The sequence below is a fragment of the Molossus molossus genome, unplaced genomic scaffold (genome assembly GCF_014108415.1).
Source record: "Molossus molossus isolate mMolMol1 unplaced genomic scaffold, mMolMol1.p scaffold_m16_p_20, whole genome shotgun sequence".
Classification (NCBI taxonomy): domain Eukaryota; kingdom Metazoa; phylum Chordata; class Mammalia; order Chiroptera; family Molossidae; genus Molossus; species Molossus molossus.
The window spans coordinates 50,504,456-50,531,693 of NW_023425356.1; the positions used below are offsets into that span (position 1 = coordinate 50,504,456).

Consider the following 27,238-nt stretch of genomic DNA (forward strand, 5'->3'; position numbering starts at 1 on the left):
TGCTGAGCCAAACCAGCCAGGGCTGATGTTGCATTTTTAAGACAGCTGTTTGGGATTAGGCGCCTGCAGAAGGAGCCTGACACTGAGGTAAAGGCGGCCTGGAAAGCCGTGTCCTGCTGCCTCTCCAGAGGGTAGTTCGAGCCAGGCCTGGGGTGGGTCTGTGCTGAGAGGGGGTATAATTACCCTGGTTCACAGCGGCCCCAGGTCCTGTCTGGCAGACTGAGTTATATCTATCAGGGCCCTTTAAAATGCTGACTTGGCTCCTTAGAAATACAAAACCCAAAACATCATTTGTAAAGGTCACCGGGAATGGCTTGGGTCAGAATAACTTGAGTCTGTTTCGTGCCCGTGCCTCGGAAGAGGAAGTTGCAGGATACTTAGATCAAGCTCCTTGAGAGTACTGTGTTGCTAAACCAAACAAAGACCCGGAGAGGTTTATAGCTGCGTTTTTACTCTATAATTCAAATGCCAATCCGGCAATGAAATATGTTCGAGGAATTGCAATCGGATTTTTATCATCTGACTTGGAAACCAGCTGTGCTCTCAGTGAGGATGAAGATTTACTACCTGCAACGGCCATAATTCAGCCAGTAGAATTATGCGGAGGTGAAAAACTCGAGAAAAACTCTTTATTGGAAATGCAACACAAACCGCGTTTTAAGAAACGGTGCTTCTTTGAAACTGGTAAAAATGGCTCTAGCTTAAAGCAAGTACTTGGGAATCGAGGTGTAAGAACTCTTAAAAAATTCAGGAATTCCGTTTACTCTTCGAAGGATGTTTGTTTTTTTTAAAGATAATAAGTAAAAATTACCGTAATTTGGTAAAGACGGTTTTTGAAACAGACAAGCGAGATAACCCGAGGTGGTTAACTCCTCAATTACGCAGCACATCAAGATTCCTGATAAGCCTCCGCTCCGCGGCCCGAGACGTGGAAGAGGCACTGAAGGAACAGCCTACAAAGTGCCCTGACGAACTCATGGCAGCAATTCTGAACCAATAATTTCTTTCACAGAAACGAACAATTACTGTGGATTTGTGAATCCATATATCAAGTCTTTCGAATGTATTTTATGATTTTAAAAGATATCAGGGCGATCCAGGGAAAGCCAGTGCATATGGTCCTCATACCAGTGAGCCCACGTCTCGTTCATTTGTTCGTGTTCCTCTCACACATGGGCCACAGCTGCCCGTGTACAAAACTGATGCAATAGAACTTTGTCACTTATATCATCACCTGAGCACTTGGATACCACCCTGGGAAAGCCCAGCAAGGTACGTTTTTCAACATGATGGTTTCAGTGGGCCATTTATAGGCATGTCTGAAAGCATTTCACTTGGACAAACAATCCCTGAGTGGGTTCTTGGGCAACGTTTTCAAGGGGGATGCAGGGAACATCATGGTCTGCATTGTAAGAGATACATCACGAGTTTAGAACTGCAACTTGACTATCCCTTCTAGTTTAAAGCGAGCCGCTCGGCCAACATGACGTAAGTGAAATCTCTGGCTCTCAAATCCCTCATCTGTAAAATAATTAAATCAGTTGATCTCCAAGATCCCATCCATTTCACTTATCTGTTCGTGGCTCACACAGAACCTCACTTACTGATGAATTTTCCCTAACGGGTGCGTACAGAAGACGAGTGTATCTGCCACGTGGAGACTCGGGCCGCACTACTGCCACGCTGCTTCAGGACACACACCAAACTGCAAAGTCTTCGGAAAGGTAAACGAGAGGCCACATTATAAATGCATCAGATCTGTTTATTCCTAAGAGAAACAGGAGTATACTGGACAGCGAAGCTTTGTTTTTATGTATGTCATTCATAAATAAAAATGAACCTATCTATATAAATGTCTCTGTTTAGAGAAATCAGTAATGAAAAGCTGTAATTTCAGGTCAAATTACATAATATAAAAATACAGAGCTTATCCAGATTACTAGAAAATAGTATCCTCAAACAAACTCATTTAAAAATTATTTTTCAGAAATTACTATGGATACAATATTATATTTGTCTTATCCTCTTTTATTTCTCCTTTTTAAGACTTAAAATGTTTGACTTTACTGTTTGGAATTTCTGATAAATCAGAATTTATTGTGCTATTTCCAGATTTTGTGACAAAACTACAATACGTATTTATACATTCACATATGGCACAATATAGTGTTCAAGTATCAGTGCTGGTAATTAATACACTACTAGAGTAATAAAAATACTCATTTTGACAATTTAAATGCTTTATGACAGAAAATTTTATATCCAACATATAAAATACATATTTATAGGTAACTTTAGAAAGAAAATGTGTTAATTTTTTTTCTAATCAAAGGTGGCATGATTTTCTATATTATTTTTAGCCTCACCATAGACATGTTTTCATTGTCTAAATTTAACTAATCAATGTGTTGGCTGATTAAAGAAAAGACAACACATTAATAGTAAAATTATATATATGCATATTTCTATAGACATACGTTTGTGTGTGGGTGGCAACTAATCAAAACTCAGATTGTAAAGTAAAGCCACTTAAAAGGCGAACTGAATACAAAAGTAATGTTGGCTTAAGCTGTCTGGTAATTTCAAAGCCGTGTTTTACAATTTTAGTAAGATCCAAAGACATATAATCTAGTAAGATCCTAATAGTACTTTTGTTAGTTGTTCTTTTTCATGTTTAATTTTTGTGCCTCTTTACTGAAGACATAAAACAAGATTCTGTCTCAGCACTTCTCTGGAAGTTAAATGAATCTGATGAGGTATTATCATTGTTCAGTTTATTTTTCTATATTTACCTGGTCCAAAAACACTCATAACCATGTAGTTTTTCTTCTACCTTTTAAGTCACTTGTTTTCACCCAAAATGAGGGTACACTAAAGGAAGTGGACCAAAAGTCATCATCTGAGACTTCAGAATGGTCAAACACGTTATTATAACACTACATGGATTCAAAAGTTAATGTTGTTTTAAAGAGGCATTTCCCGCGCTCATGGCATCACCTACAAGAAAGCTGACCGAATGCCCACTTCGCGTGGTCAGAGCAGCTGACCCGTCGTCATTACGGCAGTCTTCACTTCCTGATCTGGGCGGTCTGGGGTGAGGACAGCGCTCCTGGGCTTTTCACCTTGTTCATCCGCCTCTGGGCAAGCAGCTGGCGCTTGATGCTTCTGGTTCTGAGCAGGTCCCAGTGTCACAGTCTCCCCTGAAGGCTCTCCATGAACCTTCTGTTTCCCTGCTTCTGCCTCTTGTTCGTGCAGCAGCCTCTCCACCTCCACGTCCAGCTCCAAGGCCTCCTCGTCAGCCTGGACATCCAGCTGCTGCATCAGCTCCTCCAGCTTCCTGGCCTTGCGGAGCTCATTTTGCTGTATGATCGTACAAAGGTGCTCGGTGAGCTGCTCTTTAATGTCAGTCTTGCGCTGTAGGTCAAGCTTGGCTGTAACATACTCGGCTTCCGCCCGGTCAAACCGCTTCCTGTAGGGACAGGTACAAAGATTGGTCCGTTAGTTCTCCATCGCAGAAAGGAGGGCTGAGAAGCAATCATTCAGCTCCAGAATTTGGTCACAATGTATAATGAAGATATGGATATTAACACTTTGTGAACACTTGTCTACGTGTTAGACAGACGAGGCTGTTGCTGCTGAAACTTCCACAACCTCCAGCCTCGGACTCTCACGAGCAGAACGACGTTCTTCTGCACCGTTTCCTCTTTCCAAGGCTGCGCGGGAGTGAGAGCAGGCCGGGGAGTCCGTGCAGGGCCTGCTAGCTCTGGAGGGGGCGAGCCCTGATCCGCAGCGCTCGGCGGTTTCTACAGTGTGAATACTACCATCGTGGCCCATTTCAAGCTATCAATGTGACTGAATGTAGAATTGGGGGAAAAATACACAAAATCCACTCTCATGAACTAGCTCCAGCACACAGCTGGTCCGATCTCTGAGTGGTGAAAGAGATGGAGAAAGTGCCTCTATTACGTAAACTAATCTGGGTGACATTTGTTAACAATCACATTACCTAAGTTTCAGGTGTACATCTTTAAAATTTTTTTTTTCTTTATTCATCTTAGAGAAAGAGGAAAGGGAGAGAGAGATGGAAACATTGATGAGAGAGAATATTGATTGGCTGCCTCCTGCATGCCCCCCACTGGGGATTTGGCCCACAACTTGAGCATGAGCCCTGACCAGGAATCAAACCGGCGACCTCTTGGTGCCTGGGTCAAGGCTCAACCACTGAGCCACAGCAGCCAGGCAGGTGTACATCTTTATAATACATCTGTGTACTCTATTGTGTGCTCACCACCCAAAGTCCAGTCTTCTTCTGTCACCATAATTTAACCCCCTTTAGCCTCTTCCACCTCCCTTCCTCTCTGGTAAACACCATTCTGTCTCTAGCTGAGTTTTTTTACTTGTTTGTTCATTGGTGGCTTTCAGTTTTATATCCTACATAGAGTGAAATCATCTGGTTCTTGTCCTTTCCGTCTGACTTATTTCACAGTATGATACTTTCAAGATCTATCCATGTGGCCGCAAATGGTAGTATTTCATCTTTTTAATGACTAGGTAATATTCCATTGTATATATGTACCCCCATCTTCTTTATCCAATCATCCAATTTAGGTTGTTTTCATGTCTTGACTGTTGTGAACAATACTGGAATGATCATAGGGGTACATACAGCTTTACCAATGAGTGTTTTCAAACTTTGGAAGCAGATACCCAGAAAAGGGACCGCTGGGTCACATGGGGTAGCTCTACTCTTAATTTTTTGAGAGCCCTCCAGAATGAAGGTTTTCCACAGTGCTACACCAATCTACGCTCCCACCAGCGGTGTGCAAGGGCTCCCTTTCCTCCACATCTTCCCCAGCACCTGTTACTCCTTCTCTTATTGAGAACAGCCATTTTCGCAGGTGTGAGGTGAGAGCTCGTTGTGGTTTTGATTTGCATTTCCTTTGTAACTAGTGATGTTGAGCTTTTTTTTCATGTATCTGTTGGCCATCTGTATGTCTTCCTTGAAAAAGCGTCTATTCAGGTCCGCTGCCCATTTTAATCGGATTCTGTTGCTGAGAAATCTGTGTCTCTTGATTAACGGATTCGAAAGGAAGAAAGATTGTGGAGGTGAAGGACACAGACTCTGGTTGGGAGAGGACGCTAAACAGGAACGAGCACACCAAGCACATGATGCTGCGGGCCGGCAAGAAGTAAAAGTCAAGTAGGAAAGAAAACTTCAGGATGTGTTTGGGAAGGGTTTCTCAACCTTGGCACTACTGGCAACATCCAACTCTTTGTTGTGGGGAGCTGCCCCACACAACCTTGGGTGGGGAGCCTCACTGGCTTGCTCCCACTGGCGCCCTCTAGTTGTGACAACCAAAATTGTCCCCAGAATATTACCAAATGTCTCCAAAGGGCAATAAAGTCCCACTTGGGAATTCCTGGGTCAAGCTGTTCTCACATCTCCATTCTGCAACAACTGTTAGACTTTTACCAGGAAATTTTATATTTATAGATATATGAACTCTATAGATAGGTAATGCCAGTCTTATTTGAAGTAAGGTAATTCTACTGGGTAAGTTACCCTGTGCTTTCCCCTTTTCGAGAAAAACTATATGTTGGTTCACTGTCTTTTGCCTTTTCTATATAATTTGTTGCTTTTTTTGCCAAGAAAATAATTTGATCCGCATTTGCCAACTAATTATTCAATTTCCACTAGTAGTTGTGAAGGACATGCTGCCTTACCTGTTCTGTCTACACAACTCAATGTCATAAGTAATTTCTAGTACTAGAGTTATAGCAAAAAAGAAACAGGCATATCTCCTACTGCAAGATTCTCTGTCTTGGAAGGAAACATAGTAGAAAAAAAGAAAAGCCTTTGATTTTAGAAAATCCAGAGTTCTAAACCTGCCTTTGCCATTTGCTATGTGTGTTCCTGTTTGTTCCTGGGTGTGAAGAAGAGACCCAGTCAAACCAGCTCAGGTAAACGGCCCACCCAGGCCCTCCCTCTGCAGCTTTGGAGCCAGAACACAGAGCCTGAGTGGGTGGGCTTCGCGCAGAGCGCAGCGGCGGCCACCTGGGCCGTGAGCAGCAGGAAAGCCGACACGCTCGGGGAGCTGCTGTCTGAGCACTGACGAGGACAGCCTCTGGTTCTGACGACACGCCCGAGATCGCCTCTCGTACCCGGCAGTGAGACCCACTTTCCACCCGGGCTCGTCTGGATGGGTCTCTGTTCCTCACATAGTTCACAGCTCCAGCCCATGCTCTGCACCTGTCTAGCCTATGGATTACATGCTCTGGAGCTGGTGGTTCATCCTTAGTCTAATCGGAGATGCCCAGGTTCGGCATCCTGAGGACAAAGCACGGCCAGTTCCCGTGGAAGGGGCTGGAGATGAGGCATGCAGTGACTGGACCTCACCGACCCCAGGTAGTTTCTCCCACTGAGTCTTGGTTCATCTGTGAAATGGCGATGATGATACTTCACAGGAGTGATAGGATTAAGTGATGTGAGCAGGGCAAGTGTCTGGTCCAGCACTTGGTAGGTGCTCAAGAAACAGAACCTCCCTCCGGAGCACCAGACTCAAAAAGCACTGTCAGTATATCAATAATATGTATCCAAAATCAAAATGATGCAAAATGTAAGGATCTGGTGTTTATACTTGAAAACTCCAACTTACACACTATTATCATATTTCTTTCTCTCTCTCTCTTTTTAAAATCCTCACCCGAGGATATTTTTCCATTTATCTCAGATGGGGGCGGGAGGGGGGAACACATTGACTGGTTGCCTCCCGTATGACACCCAACCAGGGCCGGGGACAAACCGCAACCAAGGTACGTGCCCTTGACCGGAACTGAACCCGTGACTCTTTGGTCCGCGGACCAACACTCTAACTGCTGACCCACGCCGGCCAGGGCTCTTTCTCTTTTTTTTGTTGTTTTTACTGTTGTCCAGTAAACATAAGAACAAGAAAACTAGCTGTTCTTCCACTGCCCTCCGTGTTAAGAGAGTTGTTCTAAAGGAGCTCTGTTGCAGATGTGGGTCTCTGACTTCCACACTGCGTGACATATCCTGTGTGTGAACGTGCTGGCATCTAGCCAGAGAGCTCCGACAACACTCTACAGGTACATGAATACCTGGCTTCTTCCCCCCACTCAAACCTCCTTTCTCTGCGAGTCTGTGGTCTCCCTCAGTCGGTCAAAGTCAGGCAGGAAAGATTTACTAACTGGACTCATGAATGCTGAATTGAAATTACAATCTGCAAATATGTCCCCAGGTTTTCATCGATCTTTCTCCCTGGATAAATCATGGAAGATTCTGCATTTTGTTTATTTATTTAAGTCCTTCTGGCCAGAAACATGCATATATAATCTTGTACAGAGTGATTTATGTTTAAAGAATTGATTAGTTTCATAAACTGCACTAAGGGCCTGGAGGTCAGGTGGATGTACCAAATCAGTCTGATGACACACTTTGGAACAGAATAATAAGTGCATTATACATAACACAGTAAGAGAAATTGAGCTGAAATGTAGTTATAGAATCATTTTGTTATTTTAAAGGGACAGTGAATGATTTAATGGATGTTATTTAAAGGATTCTAGAAACCATGCCTTGGTTTTGGTATCCCTGAAATGTTTTTTGTTTGTTTGTTTGTTTTTAAATTCAGTCATTAACCCTTGGCCTGCCATTAGGTTCCATTGATCCATTTTAGATTTTCAGTTCCTTTTATGAGCAATTATAACTATTTATAAGGATCAACATGCTTTTTAAAAAATCCTTTCTTAGAGGTCTTCCAGAGAACAAAGAGAAAATATACTTATATTTGAATAAAACTAATTATATTTTAAGATTACTACAGGGGTCCACTGGATCCCTTTATATATCTAGGGTACATTATCGGATTGTTGAGATATTATTCTTCCTGTATCTTGAAACACTTTGCCATTTCATTACCCTAGGAAGTATTTTCTTGTTACTAATTATTCCTATCTATGCTAAAAAAAAAAATTAAAATCATAAGAAGAGAATGATGAAATAAAAGGATGATGCTATAATGAAATATATTGCCACCATTTAATTTCCTTACTGTGTTGTCCAAAGTATGACATCACCTTTCAAGTAGGTATAAGAGACTGGAAACCCCATATTTGTAATCTACTCCCAGTTTTCATTGAACACAGTTGAGAATTAGTATGTTGAAAAATTTTGGGTCCTAATAGCAAAGTAAAGAAAAGTGACAGATGAAAACATTTTGCAGTTATTAGATAAGTCAAAAGGTAAATGTTGTGGTAGACTGAAAACTGACCCCACAAAGCGATTCTCTTCCTAATCCCCAGAACCTAGAGTCTCTAAAAGAAGAGCGATCCGGCCGACACTCTGATTTCAGACTCTGGCTTCCAGAAAACGTAAGAGCAAATTTCTGCTGTTTTAAGTCACCCAGATTGTCCTGTTATAGCAGCCCTAGGAAACCAACACAAATGCACACACAGACAGTCTAGATTCTAGTGGGTGAAACTGATCGTGTAAGTGAAATCTCAGAACATCCTAGATGAAAGTTCTCAAACCCAGGATCAATGAGTGAAAAGAGAATAACAAAAAAACATGTTATTTTCATAATTAACAGTTTCACTAGGGAGAATTCAATCACTCGGTATTTTACAAGTATCTGGACCATCCTGTATTGCTGAAAGGATATAGCCGCATTCTTTCAGTGTTTTTCTAAGTTTTGCAGTCAAACATTACTTTATACAAAGAGGTCTGGCTCAGCAGTTGGAGCGTTGGCCCGTGGACCAGAGTCCCGGTTCCGCTAAGGGCACATACTCAGTTGCAGTTTGTCCCGCCCTGGTTGGGGTTGTGCGGGCGGCAGCCACTTGATGTGCCTCTCTCACATCAATGTTTTCCTCTCTCTCTTTTCCCTCCTCTCTCCCTCCCGCTCTATCTGAAGATAAATGCAAAATTGTCCTTGGGTGAGGATAAAAAAAAACAAAAAAAAAACCCCAAGAGGTTTGCGATGTTTTCATGCTCGTTACAATTTTTTTTTTTTTTTTTATCCTCACCGGAGGACATTTTTTCTATTTTTTGTTCAGATAGAGTGTGGGAGGGAGAGAGAGAGAGAGAAACATCGACGAGAAAGGGACACGTCGAGTGGTTGCCACCCACACGACCCAACCAGGGCCGGGGACAAACTGCAACCGAGGTACATGCCCTTAGCGGAACCGAACCTGGGTCTCTCAGGACCGCAGGCCGACGCTCTAACCGCTGAGCCAAACCGGCCAGGGCTCGTTACAATTTTTAATGAAGTTGTTTTCCACAATCCATTTCATTCTCACTTCTGTACATCACTTGTACAATGACTTCAAACATGGTGCCTGTAGGTGCACATGCGTGTGTGCGCGTGGGAGTGCCTGAGACGGAGACGACAGACTGGTGACCGTTCCCGGTGCGTGGAGGGTTAAGGAGACGCTCACAGGGCCCCTCGAGCTTTACGAGCTGGTCTGCGCAGCACCTGGCAGCGCTGTGGTCCTGCCGCCGAGAGCAGCAGAAGCAGCAGCAGCAGCTCCAAGGTGGCGCGGTGTGCCCGGCACTGGGCCCGGTGTGCTGCCTGCGGGGTGTGCCCGGCACTGGGCCCGGTGTGCTGCGTGCGGGGTCTGCCCGGCACTGGGCCCGGTGTGCTGCCTGCGGGGTCTGCCCGGCACTGGGCCCGGTGTGCTGCCCGCGGGGTCTGCCCGGCACTGGGCCCGGTGTGCTGCCTGCTCGGGTCTGCCCGGCACTGGGCCCGGTGTGCTGCCCGTGGAGTCTGCCCGGCACTGGGCCCGCAGCCGGCTCCGCGGAGGTCAGCCTGTGCAGCATCCCGGGAGCTCTGGTGGGCACAGCGCTTAGAACTCTATATAAAAAATCAAGGAAATCTCCCACAGAAATGGACCACCCTGGGGATTAGTAGGGATCTAGACCATAATACTGTAACACCAATCTGTAATTTCTCAATGGTCACAGACATAAATATAGAAAATGTCTTAATCTTATACATGAACAAGATACAACTCTGGCTTTAGTCACAACTGTCTGTAAGATTTTAAATAAGTCTCACACATGCTATGTGGACATTCACACACAATGATGTCAGTATCAGTACCATGAGAAATTGTCATTTTGAGCTTGCTGAGATGTAAAAAATTTACCATGCGTAATTTTTTTATTATGTAAAAATTTACTAGAATTTCATTACAAATATTTCTGTATTATGGGATGTTTCCGCCTTTATTTCACCTTCTTTGTGGTCCTCTGAAGGCTAAAACTATGAAATTTTTGAAATATAATGTTCACCATACAAAGGCATCCATCCTTCTCCAGCCTCCTCTAGGTTAGAACTGAAACATAGATGATTTTTCTGTTGAAGTATCCAGAGTAATCTGAATTATTCATATAAAGGGCTACAAAGGCAAAAAAAAATTTTTTTTTCCTCTGGCAACCTTAAGCTACAGAGAATAAAATGTGCTAAATATCTAGGCTTAGTTTAATCTTAATAAAATCTTGGTCACCTCTTTAATGACCTTATTAGTAGAAATCTGGAACCTCTAGTTATCAGCTACTGATGGCATTAATTTAGGCAACCCATTAAATCTAACAGCACATGGTCAAACAACAATTACAAAAATCACAAGGACACCACAAACCTCTTTCTTAAACAATAAACAGTGAATTAAAAACCACAATCAAGCATTTCCGCTTTATTAAATTGTTATATAAACATTCTGATGCTGTGGTTTACCCTGGACTAATGAGGCATTCTGATTGATTTCTAGTGTTACAGAGAAAGATGCAAACCCGAGTCATTAACACAGCATTCCCTTGTGAAAAAGACAAACCAGGATGATTAAAGAAAGCAATGTTAGAAGGACTGAAAACCCTGAAATTGGACTTAATTTTTTGCCTTTTTATCTGCTTGCAAAGTTCATGTAATTCTTTACATGTGTTAAGTTCATTTTGAAAATACTCCATGATGATATTTTTTCTCTTAAAAATGCCAATGGTTGAAACCAAGGAAGCACGTGATAGCAAACCATTTTATACAGAATATAATCGAAAAGAAAAAACTTCAAGCTTTCGAGACAGATTTTCTTTAAAATACTCATAAGCTTTAACAAAATAAACTAGATCTTTCTTTAATAAAAACTGAAATGAGAACGAGGCTGGCTAATCCCTAGGGAGCATCTCAATCAAAATTTCTTAACAGAAAGAGCACATTAGAATTACAGTTTTGAGGCAAGTCACTCAGATATTTAAAGAGTCCCAAACACTAAATACCTGATGCATTAGCGGGGGAGACTAAAATGGAAATAAATAATGCAAGAACTACTAACAGGAATATGAGTAAGATTAACCAGCAGGGCAACGTAAAGGAAGACTTCCAGGAGGAGGCGCACTTGACACGACTTACTCCAAAACAAGAAAAATCCAGCACCTCCTGTGCTTGCTCTGAGGCTTAAATGATGACACACATAAAGGGTCTCGACCCAGCCAGCAATAAACATTAATTAAATCGAAATGCTTGTTCGGAATCCCACTTCCCCAACTTACTGAGCATTTGAATAGTCCAGACTGGCCTGGTCAATCCGGTTCCTGAGGATGCCAATGTCAGCTGACACCATGTCATCTAAGGCCTGTAACTCCTTCTGGATTCTCTTCAGTTTCACGGTCTCTGCCTGAGTTCTTTTAGATCTAGAAAATTAGGAACATGAGTGGGAAAACAAAAACATCCTAAAACCAGGTATCCACATACAACATAAGTGAAAAAAGCAAGCTACTGTACATATACTATGACTATAGTGTACAATTTTTTAAAACTAGAAAAAACGAGAAATGGAAATAAATCAAAGGCTGGTAACATTTTGGTATATCCGTGCTTCTTTCCCTTACAGTTCTGAATTTTCCATTGGTATATATGATTTTTATATACAAGGGGAAAAGACGGAACAGTGTATCAACAGTTCACTTATAGGTCCATACTCACTCCCTAAGGACAAGAATAAGCACTGAAACAGTGTATCTGTGTTCTCTTTACACTGCAGCTCAGACCCAGCTTCCCAGATCTCTAGCGCCTTTCCATCTGTCTGATACCGAGGTGCTCCAAGAAGAGATGCCTGCATCAAACACCATTTCTTTGTATGTCTAGAAACATCTATTTGTTTTAACTTTCTTAAGACCCATTTCCCCAAGCTGTTATTGCTTTGATTCCTGATCTTCAGGTAAAACTACAGGTAGGTCCTCAAAACTGTTCTTTCTGGGCCTCAAAACCAAGCACTTTTTTTCTTGTTTAAGAGCGCATCCAACCTCACCATCTCTTAGTCCCCTCATAACTCCCAAGTACATTACACACTTAAGAAACAGAATAAACAAAGACAAAAAAGCCAACCTTTAATCATGATTTCATTCATTCCAAAATTTCACACACATTCTTACAAGAGAATAAAACTCTCACATAAAACCAACATATTGCAACTTACGTTCTCCTGATTTCTACTCTATTTATGCATCTACTCTTGTCTTCTGACTATAAAAGTTACCAGTACGATTCTTTCACTGGAAGTACTGTACTTCACTGTCCATTGATTAGTAACCTAACCCGGCTAGATTTCCTTACATCTCTGTCTACACCAGTGCGTTTTGTCTCAAATCAAAAGCATATACAGAAGAACATGTGAGAAGCATGTAAATCTTTTTGTAAAATCCCCAGTAAAAGCCCCTCAAACCTCTTCCAAATTGAAGACTACTAAAGTGCTTTCCAATAATCGCTTTTCAACAATCATTTCTTCCCCCCTTGAAATATAAATTCGGTAATTAGCATGATTCCCTGTGTTTCAGGAAAGATCAAGGTATACCAGGAGGGGAAATCATTCCCAATAGATACTGTATCCCTCCGGCAGATACAATTCTGCATTACTATTATACCCACCCGCCTATCTCTCCATCCCTATTCCTTCCCCTCCCTAACACATATGCCAGTTTCACTCAATGACAGTTTTGCCAGACTTTCCTGGAGATCTAAAAAGAAAATGCCACTGAATACTTGCTTGCGTCTCGTTCTCTGTCCTCAGTTACTGCTCTAGTGACTAGGCTTGGTTTCCTAAGGCCACAGCACATGAGCAACTACCAACCAAAGGGGTAGAAAGAGTGGGGGAGGGGTGAGAAGAGCAGTTCCACTGGGAATGTTGCAGTTCGAGGCCAGCACGATGCAGTAAAAAAAGGGGCGGGGGAACCTCGGACACACTGCCATGGGACCGTGCTTACAGTGGTGACCCGAGTCGTTGATGAAAGGTTAAATTACATCATGTATCTTCTATCAGTGGGGGCAGAATAATTATTTTTTTAAAAATGTCCCTAGGAAACACAAGATTTATGGGCGTATACAAGTACTTGTATGGAACAATCTTACTCTTCTATGTTAGAGGTGAAGACACCTCACATCAAAACAAACACTTGCATATTTAAACAGCTTACTCATATTGATAGTGATTTACTGCTCCCTTACGAAAGCGCAGATGGTTAAAACCCCAAACACTGCCGCTGATCCTGAAGTTTTAATTGTACCTGTATCACCTGTAAATTTGCTATGATCTATACTTAAATGAGATCAGTGTCATTTATAAAGCATAATTTGTTCAGTTAGCCTTAAAGGAGATGTCAGTTTATCAGAACAGACATGGGAACAAAGAGATACACATGCTGGAGCTGACTGCAGGCGGCAAACAAGCTCTCCCGTTCAGGTGCCTCACCTTTCTGCAATAGCTTTAGCCAAAAGAGCTTTCTTACGTTTATTTTTCTCTTCCATTAGCCGTTGTTCTTGTTGGAGGACTTCCCAACGAGACTTTTCTTGCCTAGGGAGCAAAAAAGTATAAAAATGAGTTTCTGAAACCCCACCCCACACCTTTCCAGTCTCGGTCCCCTACATATAAAATTTAATCAGCCAGATTATGTATATATTTTTAAAAGTCCTTTTAAAAGGAACCCATCTGCAGCTCATTATTTTGTTCTAATAGAAACAAAGACTATGATTTGAAGTAAAGAAGGCTTACATAAATTGGCCCTTTGAAATCCATTATATGTATATAACCTAGGAACCCACAAACTGGAAGCCAGAATAGTGTGGCATTTTTTAGAAGTACAAAGAAACTTGTGTAAGTTAATTATGTATTATATGCAAAATGGAGAGCAAAAGAAATAGGTCTGTAGCTAATATCATGTTATATCTTTCAAAGTTTTTAAAAAAAATCATTTTTAGTGATTTAATCATTAAATTACTTTCTATTCTCCATTCCTGGACACATGGAACATATTTATAATAGCTGTTTAAATATTCTTTGCCTGATAATTCCCATCGTTTGTGGGTCTGTTTCTTTTGATGACTTTCCTCCTGGTTATGCATCACAATTTCCTGCTTCTTTCTATGCCTAGAAAGTTTTTATTTTTCTCCAGGTCGAATGTGCATTTATTTATTTAGTTAGTTTAAAAGTGTTTTAATTACAGTTGACATATGATACTATATTAATTTCAGGTGAAAAACATGATTAGACATTTATATACCTTACAAAGTCATCACCCCAATAAATCTAGTACCCATGTGACACCATACAGTATTTACAATGTTACTGACTATATTCCCTATGCTGTACTTTACATCTCTGGGACTATTTTTATAATTGCCAATTTGTACTTAATCCCTTCATCTTTTTCACCCATCTCCTCAAACCCCCTCCCAACTGGCAACCATCAATCTGTTCTCTGTAGCTATGAGTTTGTTTGTTTTGTTTGTTCATTTGTTGTTGAGATTCTATATATATGCAAAATCATAAGGTATTTGAGATTCTACATATAAGCAAAATCATTTAGCATAATATCCTCTAGGTCCATCCATGTTGTTGCATATGGCCAGATTTCATTTTTTATGGCTGACTAATATTCCACCGTACATATGTTCCACTCTTCTTTATTCATTCATTAGGTTGCTTCAATATCTTGGCTACTGTAAATAATGCTGCAACGAATATATGTGTGCACGTCTCTTCCGATGAGTGTTTCGAATTTCTTCAGATAAATATTCAGAATTGGAATTGCTGGGTCATATGTAGTTGTATTTTTAACTTTCTGAGGAATCCCCATATTGTTTTCCATAGTGGCTGCAATTTACAATCCAACAGTGCACGAGGGTTCCCTTTTCTCCACGTCCTCTCCAATACCTGTTATTTCTTGTCTTATTGATAACAGCCATTCTAACATGCGTGAGGTGATATTTCATTGTCATTTTCATTTGTATTTCCCTGATGATTAGTGATGTTGAGCATCTTTTCATATGTCTATTGGCCACCTGTATGTCCTCTTTGGAGAAATGTCTACTCAGATCCTCTGCCCATTTTTAATTGGATTTTGTTTTGATGTTAAGTTGTATGAGTTACTTATATATTTTGGGTATTAACCCCCCTTATTGGATGTATCGTTGACAAATATCTTCTCCTGTTCAGTAGGCTGTCTTCATATTGGCCATGGTTTCATTTGCTGTGCAAAAACTTTTCATTTCATGTACTCCCATTTGTTTATTTTTTCTTTTGTATCCCTTGTCCAAGGAGACATATCCAAATTATATACATATTACTAAAAGCAAAGTCAAAGAATTTACTGTTTTCTTCTAGCAGTTTTACGGTGTTGGTCTTACATTTAAGTCTTTAATCCATTTTGAGTTTATTCTTGTATAGGGTATAAGAAAGTGATCCAGTTTCATTCTTTTGCATGTATCTGTCCAGTTTTCCCAACACCATTTATTGAGAAGACTGTTTTTTTTCCCCTTGTATATTCCTGTCTCTTTAGTAGCATTTAGCCTCCACATGTTTGTGTGTTTCCCCCCACCCCCCCGTTTTATTCTTGTAATTAATTTCTAGTTCTACATCACTGTGACCAGAGAAGATGCCTGGTATGATTTCAATCTTAAATTTATTGAGACTTGTTTTGGGGCCCCACATGGTCTATCCTGGAAAATGTTCCTTGTGGACATATACTTGAAAAGGATGTATATTCTGCTGCTTTGGGGTCAAATGTCCTACAAATATCAATTAAATCCATCCCATCTAATATGTCATTGAAGGCCACTGTTTCCTTAATTTTCTGCCTGGATGCTCTATCCATTAATATCAATGGTGCGTTAAAGCTCCCCATTACTACTGCATTACTATTGATCTCTCCCTTTATGTCCATCAATATTTGCTTCATATACTTAGGTGTTCCTATGTTGGGTACAAAGATATTTACAAGAGGTATATCCTCTTGTTGGATTGATCTCTTTATCATTATGAAATGCCCTTTTTTTTTGTCTGTCATTACAGCCCTTGTTGTCAAGTCTATTTTGTCTCATATAATTATTGTTACCCCAGCCTTTTCTTCATTTCCATTTTCATAAAATATCTTTTCCCACACCTTCACTTTCAGTCTCTGTGTCATTCAATTTGAAGTCTCTGTAGGCAGCATGTGTTATGGGTCTTATTTTATCCACTCAGCTACCCTATGTCCTTTGATTGGAGCATTTAGTCTATTTACATATAATTATTGATAGGTATGTAGTTATTGCCATTTTATTGTCTTCTGATTTTTCTGTAGTCCTTCTCTGTTCCTTTCTTATTCTCTTGTCCTCTTCTATGTTGATGACTTTCTATAGTTGTGTTTGGATTCCTCTCTCTTCATTTCTTGTATATTTCTTAGAGATTTTTGCTTTGTGGTTACCATGTATTTCATATATACCAAACTATGTTTACATATATAGAGAGCAGTCTATTTCAAGTTGATGGTTGCCTAAGTTTGAACACATCCTAAAACCACTACAATTTTTACTCTCCCCCTCCGTGTTTATGTTGCCATTCTCTTTTACTTCTTTTGTGTGTGTTTATGTGTAACTGTAATTACACATGATCTTTCTACTTTTGCCTTTTAACCTTTCTACTAGCTTTACAGTTGGTTGATCCACTGCTTTTACTATATGTTTGCCTTTGTCAGTGAGGATTTCTTTCTCTCCTATATTTTCTTATTCACAGTTTTGATCTTTTCTACTTAAAGAAGTCCCTTTGACATTTCTTATACTACTAGTCTAGTAGTGATGAACTCCTTTCTGGGAAACTCTCTCCTTTGATTCTAAATGATGAACTTGCTGGGTAGAGCAATTTTTGCTATAGGTCTTTGCCATTGATCACTTTGAATATTCATGCCAATCCCTTCTGGCCTGCAACATTTCTGTCAAGAAATCACCTGATAATCTTATAGGAGTTCCCTCATACATAACTAATTGCTTTTCTCTTGCTACTTTTAAGATTCTTTGTCTTTAACCTTTGGCATTTTAATTATGATGTGTCTTGCTGTGGGCTTCTTTGGGCTCACATAGTTTGGGACTCTCTGTGTTTCCTGGACTTGTTTATTTCTTTTGCAAGGTTAGAAGTTTTTAATCATTATTTCTTCAAATAATGGTTGTCAATCTCTTGCTCGCTCTCTCTCCTCTTTCTGGCAACCCTTTGATGAGAATGTGGGTATACTAATGTTGTCCCAGAGTTCCCTTAAACTGTCCTCATTTTTTTAAAAAACATTATTTTCTCTATTCCAATGGGTATTTTCTGCTACATTGTCTTTCAGATCGCTGATTCGATCATCTGCTTCATCTAATCTGCCGTGGATTCCATCTGATGTACTCTTCATTTCAGTAGTCTTCATTTCTGACCGCTTTTTCACAATTTCTCTCTCTTTTTTGAGGTTCTCACTGAGTTCATCTATTCTTTCCCTAAGTTCATTGAACATTCTATAACCACTGTTTTGAACTCTGTATCTGGTAGATTGCTTGTCTCCTTTTTGTTGTTTTTCTGTTCTTTTATTTGGAAAATGTTTGTCTCCTAATTTGCCTGACTCCCTGTGATTGTTTCTACGTATTAGATAGGTCTGCTGTGTCTCCCAGTCTTGGCAGAGTAGCTTTATGTAGCAAGTGTCCTGTGAGACTCTGTGGTGCAGTCTTCCTGTTCACCTAAGCCAGGTGCTCTTGGTGTGGGTTGTGTGTACCCTCCTACTGTAGTTGAGCTTTGACTGCTATTGGCACATCAGTGGGTGTGATTGCCCCTCAGACGTACTTGCTGTGTGGGCTGTGACTACAGCAGAGAAGCTGTTGTGTAGGGAGCTCTTCAGCTGGGCTGTAGTGCCAGCTAAGTTCACCCTTTGGGTGTGTCATTTGTGGAGCTGGTTAGGTGATGTATGGTATGGTCTGAAGGTGGTCACTGGTTGTGTTGGTTCTGAAGCCTCTTTGGAGGAGCTGCACTGCAGACCAAGGTGAGCCTCTGCTGAAAGCTACAACATGATCTGTAATTGCCTGCTGCTTGTGCAGGGCTGGGAGGTGCTTGGGAGAGGCTATGCTGTGAAACCAAGGCCACTGCCACTAGTGCCAGGCTTGGGATCCTTTGGTGGACACCATGATTTGAGCTCAGGTCAGTGTACCACTTGTGCTGGGCTTGTGGCCACTTGACTGAAGCTGTGTTCCACGTCTGTACTGGCTACAGCTTATGCCAGGCCAGGGGCCTTGTGATAGGAGTTACTATGCAAGTTGATACCCGTCATCACTTGTGTCAAGCTCAAGGCTGCTTAGCAAGAGGTACAGGGCAAGGCAAAAAGAGCTGCTGCTTGTTTGGTTTGTGGACCTTTAAGATTTTAGGAAAAGTCCACAGCATGAGCTGAGGCAGGCCACCAACTGAATGAGGTTAGGTCTCAGGGATTCACCAGGATGGGTCAAACAGTGTTCTGTTACTGGATAGCCAAGACTGGCTCCTGCATGTGCTGGGCCCAACAAAGGAACAATGGCACCTGCCAGTGCTTCTGTGCCCAGAGTGAGCTACCCGCCCCTCCAGCCCTCACAAAAGCGAGGCAGTTCACTTCCTCCTCGCATGACTCAAACGAGTTTGTGAGTGAGCAAGCCCATAGGCTCTTCCAGGACAGAGCCTGGGACTCCAGCAGCCCTCTGTCTCACTTGGGTGCAATCCCTGTTGATTTCACAGCCAAATGCTGTGGGGACTCCTCTTCCCAGCACTGGTGCCCTGAGCTGGAGGGCTGGTGTGGGGTTAGGACCCCTCACTCCTCAATGGGGAACCTCCACAGGCAAGATATCCCCCCTGATTCTTAATCGCCACACCAAGAGTGTGGGAACGGCCTGTTCCTGGTCTCTGACTCCCTACCAGTCTCGTCATGTCTTTCTCTGTATATCTTTAGTTAGAGGAGTTCTGTTCAGCTGATTTCCAGGTGGTCCTTCAGGATGGTGGTTCTATAATTTAGCTGTTAGCTGGATGCGTTGGGAGCAGGCGAGCACAGCACTTACTTGCTCCGCCATCTTGACCAGAAGTGACTCCACAGTTTTCTATAATGAAAGTCTCCACCATGTAACATCCTTAGGACAATAATCAATGTTTATTTCATTCATTTGCTTTCAATCTGCTCACTTCTTTCCAGCTCTCAGACACTTTCATACAGAGTGAAACACAATGAACACAAACTTGAACGCTGGGCTAAAGAAAAACTTCAAAGGTCTGAAAACATGAACTGTCTTCCAATCTGTCTATTTCTGTAAGTATATTAAAACTTCCCATAAATTCATCAACTTGATGTCAACTCAAATTAAACTAGATAATGACAAAGCTACTTGTTCCTATTATTGTCTTACAGCCAGTATATCAAAAACATCTATTCCCAGACCTAGTATCCTCTTCTACAATGATCCTTTTCTCTCCATCCCTACAGCTTCCCCCTTAGCGATGGCACCAGTCCTTTCTCATTTCTACTGCTGGTTGGTTTTTCCTCCCGGATGCCCTGGTTCCAGTCCACGAGGCACCCATTCTCAAATGATCTGCAACACTAACACCTGACTCTTCTCTCGCCATTGTTCTGATCAGGGCCTCTCTCCTGCAGGGGGCTTGCTGGTCTACCACTGCGTCTGGGAACTTGCCGGGAAGGGTCTTCTGCTTCCGGGTCCTTCTTCCCTTTGTTAATTCTTTACTCTTCTCTGGTCTACCCTTTGTCTCTTGCAGAGGAGAGAGATGTCACCTCTGAGCATTCTCTGGAAGACAGCTTTCCTTTCCTCTTCTTACAGCCTCTGAATTTCTCCTTTTCAACAACAGTTCCTAAGATTACATGTCTTCTATGAAAATCCTCCCAATCTAAGAAATGAATAATTTTCCTCATGACATTCTATCTAAATTGCCCAGCTCAATCCAAACCCACCCCCATTTGTCCTGGGCCTCTGTTGGTAAACTACACTTTTATCTGTTGGTAAAAGATATTTAATGTACACTCTTGTTCCATGTTGGTCTCATAATTCATACAGCTATCCATCTCCTGGCAAAATAATTTCTTAGTTATAAACCCCTGTTGGAAACACTTTATAGTCATAGTACAAAATCTGGATCAACAAAGATTAAAAAAATACCTGAGGCTAGAAAAAAATTTTCAAAATGAAAGACTCAGAAAATAGAAAACAAAAACAAATACCATCCTTTCTTCCCTAGGAGCAATAAACCCGTAGGAAATAAATAAGGTACTAAACAAACAGATATTAAAACGTAAGTCATATAGTAAAATAATATCTGATTTTATGAATTTATAAGCCATAAAATGGCAATTTTCACAAGAATCTGGCTAAACAATTCTGGAGGTGGTTTCAAATACAGGCAAATTAAATAAGAATAAAAAAAAAAATCTCATGATGCAAGTGAATTATTTAATTAGTCCCCTTAATTTCCTACCCTTTCCTTTGACCATCCCTACATGTCTTTTCTGGGTCCATGAAAACGCAGCCTGGAAGCTGAAGAATGCATTCAATTTGGGAAGGAGTACTAAGCATGTAAGAAAGGCTTCTGGTGAGTGTTCAAGTCATAGGCTTTGGATTCAGAGAAAACGTTATGCGTGTGCCAACTCTACTACTTACTGGCTGCATACTGGCTTTGAGAATACAACAGCTATTCTAAGTCCAAAATAGCTCATCTATACAGTGAAAATTATAAACTAAATGACATGAAACATATAAAATGCCTATCACTGACTGGCTTATAATATACTTACACGGTAGCTATTTTTCAACAATGTATTTATCACCTTTCTAGGTTAGAAGGTAAAACAGATAAAATGTTAAAATCACATTTCTTCAAAGCCCAGTGAGAAAAACAAAGGTAAAATGGAAAAAAAAACAAACCATGGAAATATAGACTTACTAACAATTCCACTTTCTTTTTCTCCAATTTGCAATCTGGCCTTGGAGGTACAACCTCGGCACTCATGTGACCATCACGGGAATTCTCCAGTCCCAGCTCCCTTGGGTGACGTTCCGTGCCCTGTGGGTTTCCATTACCAACAGGAGCGGTGAGTGTAAGAGAACCAGGCGCAGCGAGGGCGTGGGGGGGCGCCTCCTGGTGATGAAATCTCTGTTGTGGTGCAGAGAGCTGCTGCTCAGGAGGCAATCTGGTCGATCCATCTCGCAGTCCGAGTTTTTGGCTTTGCTCCTGAAGGGCCTTTTCTCGCTGAAGCTGTTGTCGACTTTTCTTCACAGGGGGACGCCGCTGTGGTTCGAATGGATCTATATAAAAAAGAAGATGAAGAAAAATTCCTTTGTGTGAACAGCAGACACTTATACTTTCTCTAAGAAAATAAAGGACTAACATTAAACTTTGATAATTCTACAAGGTTTTCTCCCCTTCTCATATCTTAAAAGCCCAGGGAAAAACAGCCATCTTCCTGCAGTTTCAACAGTTCTTCAATCCCACTGTTAATACTTAACAAAAACTGTCCTAGATCTCAGTTTATCCTCGAGGAAAGCCATTTGTCTGGAAAGCCTTAGGCTACAAAGCAAGGTTTCTTTTTCAACTTGATTAGATAATTATCAGAAGTATCACCTAATATGACCAAGCTAGGTAGACAAATGCATTTTCTGATCTTGATCTATAGATTCTTTGTAATCCCAATCACAATCCCAGCAAATTATTTTGTGGATACTGACAAACTGTTTCTCAAGTTCATGCGAAGAGGCAAATGACCCGGAATAGCCAACACAATGTTGAACAACGTTGGAGGCCCGACACTACCTGACTTCAAGACTTATTATAAAGCTACAGTAATCAAGACAGGCGGTATTCGCAAAAGACTAGACAATCAATCAACAGAACAGAATAGTCAGGCTAACATAGTCAACTGCTCTATGGCAAAAGAACAAAAGCAATACAATGGAGAAAATTCTTTTCAACAAATGGTCCTGGAACAACTGGACAGCCACATGTAAAAATAAATAAATAAACCCAGACACAGACCTTACACCCTGCACAAACATTAACTCGAAATAAATCCAAGACCTCAATGTAAAACTCAAAAGCTATAAAATTTCTAGAAGATAAAACAGGAGAAAACCTAGATGGCTTTGGGGGTGGCAGTGACTTTAGATAACACCAAAGGCACTGTCCGTGAAGAAGGTAACTGGTAAGCTGGACTTCATTAAAATTTAACAATGCTGCTGTGCAAAAGAATGTCATGGGAATGAGAAGACAACTCACAGACTTGGGAGAAAATGATGTGCAACAGACACATCTGAGAAAGAACTTTTTAATTTCTGTCAATCAAATGGGTGTGAAGCAATATTTCACTATGCTCTTGATTTGCAATTCTCTGCTTATTGATGGTGATAAGCATCTCTTCATATTTCCATTGCATGTCTTTTGTTAATTTTTCTTTGGCTTATTTGCATTTCTTATATGTCAACAACAACTGGAAAACATAATTAAAGCATTGTAGCTGCACTGCTGTTTTATTTCCATTTTTTTCAGTATGAAATGTTATACATCCAATAATATGTACGTATCACACACACACAATCCACCCAGTATGGATTATGAAAAAAAAACAAAAAACAATACAGTTTAACAAATAAAACAGGACAATAGTAGATATAACTGCTATTCAAGGATAGAACATTACCCCCTTTTTTGGGAACACACAAGATAATTGTATTTCCTGTCTTCCAAGTCATATGACTTGCTTTTGCTAAATGAAATAGAAGTAGAAGTGACACCTATTATTTATCAGTGGAAGAATTTATTGCCAATGCTTAATTCTCAATCCTCTCCTCCTCCTGCCTTGGTGAACTCCTACAGGACAGTACCAAGGCACTGTCTGGAGTCACTATGTACAGCAGAGTCACCAAATCTTTATTTATTTATTTTTTTACACAACTGATATTTTAGGACTGTCTGTTACTGTGGCTTGACTTGGCTTAACCTAATTTCAGAATTACCACGACCTTTGAAAGTCCCTACGTACTTGCCACTCCTTGCTTCCCCACCACCCTGAATTTTGTTTCATTCCCTTGATTTTCTTTATAGATTTCCTACAGCCCTAAAATATACCTCCTTTGTGATTTTGACCTTCTGTAAATGGTATCAGACTATATATTCTTCTGCAACTTGTTTTCACACATTGTGTTTATGAAAGTTATACATGTTCATGCATGTGGCTATTATAGTTTGTATATTCCCACTAGCTGTATAGTAGTGCACTAGATGATTATACCACAGTTTATTTACCCATTCCCTTGCTAATGAACACTTGGTTTATTCCCAGCTTTTCAGTATTGTAAAGAAGAGTGCTGAGAACATTCTTGATCTCCACCAATGCACATATGGGTTTCTCTAGAGTTGTTATTCTTTTTTTTAGTTAATCCTCACCTGAGCCTATTTTTCCATTGTTTTTTTTTTGTTGTTGTTTTGTTTTGTTTTTTTACAGAGTGGAAGGGAGGAAGGGAGGGAGAGAAAAAGAGAGAAAGAGATAGACAGAGAGAGGGAGGAGACACATTGATTGATTGCCTTCTGACTGACCTGGACCAGTGCCAGGGATTGAACCTGCAACCCTGGTACATGCCCTTGACCAGAATTGAACCCGCGACCCTTCAGCCCTTGGGCTCACGCTCTAACCAGAGTAAAACCAGCCAGGGCTAGAGTTGTTGTTATTATATTTGCTGGTAGCCAACTTCACTTTCATAGATTATTTATTTATTCTTTACGGTTGGAGAACAGTTGGAAGGAGGCTTCGAAAGTAAAGATCCAGCTCTTCCTGGTTTTACAAATGAGAAATCCAAGGCTCAGAGACTTAGAGGCAGAGTTGGGTAATATGTGACAACCACTGCATTTGGCTGAGTATACAAAGATGTGAAGTTTCCTCTTCCTCGAGGTGATTGTAGATCACTGAGCTGGTGTCTACACTCTAACATCTGGCTATGAGATGACAGGCCTTAAAATTGAGGTCCTTCCAACCCCTCTCTATCCCAGATTGCAGGGATGTTGAGACATGTACTTCTACATAATCAACCTATTATTGAATTCAGACTTCTACATGAAGTCTTTCCCCCAGCAAACTCAGCTCTGCTAATACATAATCTCTGTGATGTCTTCCCAAGCCCCACCCAACCCCCAGCGGTGAGGTTCCTGCGCTCTGGGTAGCAAGCTCTTGTACATCTACTATCACGTTACATTACAGCATGTTTCCTCAGTAGACTGGACACTCATTGAAGGCAGTGATGAGGCCTTATTCACCTTAGCATCCCGAATACAGAAGCTGATATCTTTAACTTCGTCAGACAAGAAGCAGAGGTACTTGTGGTCTGTACATCTGAATAAGTGAATGGATGTTTAAAACACAGAGCAAAAGAATGTGATAACATCAAGCAAGACAGAGTCAGTTAATTACACACTGTAGGATAACTTTTATGGTATCGTGTTTAAAGGCCTTTGGACCAGTCAAAATTTCCTCAATCCATTTAATCTACACTGGTCCTATGTTACTAATTTACTTCCTATTCCACTTGTCAGCTCTAGAGTATCCTCACATCTATGCTAAACATGCACAGGCCTACCCAAGCAATATACAATTTTCTCACTATAATAAATGGCGTGACAGGGTTTTATTTCATCTTCTCCCAAAGTACAGTGTATAAGTTTGGTAGCAAGAATAGTATAAAGTCACAGAAGTTGTGTGCACCACCGGGATCACCAAACAGAATTTTATGAAATTTCAACCACCAACAAAGCCTGGTTTGTATCACCAAGTATCAACAAGCTTAACCCCTTCATAAAGAGACAACAAAGTTGTTCATTCAGTGACTACTCCATACAGCCTGAGAGGGAAGCACAACATTTTGGGTTATACCTCAGCTGTGTAGGTGTATGTGTATGTGCACATTTACTTATTTATTTCACATCTAACCTCTTAAAGACCCCTTTGGTTTGCTGACGGGTTGGAAAGAACTGCAAACATCATCTGGCAACCAGAAATGCATGCAGGACTCCAGATGTATTATGAAAAGCACCGACGTTTTGCGTTAAGACCCCCGTGCGCTCCTTTTCCCAGTCACCGTCTGCGGCTAGGAATTCATCACCATTCTAATACGGTGAGTGCCCCTCCTTCCTTCACCCCGACCCCGACCCCGACCCCAACCCTCCACCATGGATCTACACCGCGGTCTTCCTATAGGAGCCCGCCGGGCTGGAGGCTCACCTCCTCTCCCAGGTCCCATTCCTTTCCAAGGAGAAAGTCAAACCCTGCAATGGATTCCTAAACCCTCCTTCCTAAGAGCAGATCCCAGTCCCCTGGGCCCGCTCCTCCCACCACGGCTCCAGTACAGCCACCTCGGGAGCCCCTCAACCCGGTCTCCCCGTTTCCAGCTCCATCCTCCAACACAAACACCTTCTTCTCTTCCCCGCCCCCTTCCCCTCCAAGGCTGCAGCCCCGCCCCTTCCCAACAGGCCCAGGAATTCACTCTCCGCAGGGACGTCCTGTTACCTTTACTCTGCTTCAGTCGCCTCAGCTCCTCCTCAGAGAAGCCAGCCCAGCCCTGCGCCATCCGCCCGGGCTGCCAGCACCCCCAGAACGCCCAAACCTCAGAGCCCCGACTGCCAGCACGACTACCCAGGCACATCCGGGTTCTTCCCCGGCAGCGCCGATCAGCCAATCAGCGCGTCGAACTTTGGCCCCTAAGGCCCCCTGTTCCTCGCGGCCGGGTCTGGCTTCGTGCGGGGCTGCCCTCGGCAGTGCCGGATAAACTGCCGGCGGAAGTCTGGGCCACGCACACATTCCTTTCCCCTGGAGCTGGCTCCGCGCTCTCTGCCGTCTCTTATGACCGTTGGCTGAATTGCTTCAAGAAACGAGAGGGGAAATAGCGAGCAATATAAGGGCGGAAATGAACAGGCAGTTCAGAAGTGGCTACGACTCGGGAGCGCGAAAGGGCGGACGTCACCGCCGTGGGGTCCTGTGTCAGTTCACGGGGGCGGAGCCCGCTACCTGGCGGTCTCGAGGTGTGCGCTGTGGTTGGTGTGCAGGTTCCCTTCAGACCTGCGCTGAAATTACCCTGCAGGTTGGCCCAGAGAACGGCCGGACTTAGGTGTCTGACGACGAAGGGACACTCAGACGGGCTCGTTCATGGAGAGGGAACAGACACCTGGAGCAGCGTCTCGTAGCGTCCCCCTGCTTCCCGTGGTCGTGGGTGGAGCCCTGGGTGTTTGGGGAATGGTTCTTGCACACTGGCAGCCTCTGTCCCAGGAGCTGTCCGAACCTCCCTGGTTAAACCTGGGCTCGTCCGTGTTCAGGGTTCGAGAAGGCAATGGAAAACGTCGGCCCGGGGGGATGGGCAGGCGTTCCTTAGGCTTCTCCCGCCCGAAGTCCTGGCTCCATTGTTCCGCTTCCGCCTCGGCTCCCGTTTTCTCGTTTTTTAGCAAGATTTCGAAGGTGAAAAGATGCAAGCGTTGTCGAAGTACACATAGACGGGGTGATGAAGAGGCCCGTTATTCCGTCGTCCGAATTTCTCTTATATCCAGCCCTTTTTTTTTCTCTTTTTTTTCTAAATTACTTTGGCTTACATTTTAAGAATTTAAATGTTAAGTCGAAGTGACTTTCGACTTTCGTGTGTTAGTGTTTTTAACACAGTGACATAAATTAGCAGCTTGAAACTACCCCACCGAGAAAAGGGTTGAAATGAGTACAGTATTTCAGGTTTTGATAGGTGGTCAGAAGGGGAAGGAATTTCTCTTACTAACCCTCGAGCTTTTACACTTGAAAGTGGGTTCTGAAATTTCAGTGTGCACAAGCGCTTCGTTGTCAACGTGGACTCATTTTCCCAACATTTAAAAATTAAAGTGCCACCCAAAAGGATCGGAGGAGACACTAATTCAG

The 27,238-nt window shown here is 42.0% G+C and overlaps 1 protein-coding gene across 5 annotated transcripts in view; it reads right to left on the reverse strand.

The window, feature by feature from the left end:
- GORAB (golgin, RAB6 interacting) overlaps positions 1 to 25,992 on the reverse strand; it is a 30,474-nt gene extending 4,482 nt beyond the window's left edge. Inside the window, exons 1-6 of one of the 5 annotated variants that reach the window (XR_004960990.1) lie at positions 25,853 to 25,992; positions 21,251 to 21,608; positions 13,756 to 13,857; positions 11,561 to 11,701; positions 3,123 to 3,469; positions 1,605 to 1,714 (exon numbers count right to left, since the gene is read on the reverse strand). Coding sequence is in view for 3 of the 5 variants with exons in the window: in XM_036273706.1 (XP_036129599.1) it covers positions 3,034 to 3,469; positions 11,561 to 11,701; positions 13,756 to 13,857; positions 21,251 to 21,608; positions 25,853 to 25,988 (1,173 nt within the window). In the remaining 2 variants the exon portion in view is untranslated. Of the gene's footprint in view, positions 1 to 1,604; positions 1,769 to 2,946; positions 3,470 to 11,560; positions 11,702 to 13,755; positions 13,858 to 21,250; positions 21,609 to 22,575; positions 22,777 to 25,852 lie in introns of those variants that run through there. The other 4 variants (XR_004960989.1, XM_036273706.1, XM_036273705.1 and 1 more) reach the window with 4 other exon arrangements.
- Positions 25,993 to 27,238: the final 1,246 nt, after the last annotated feature.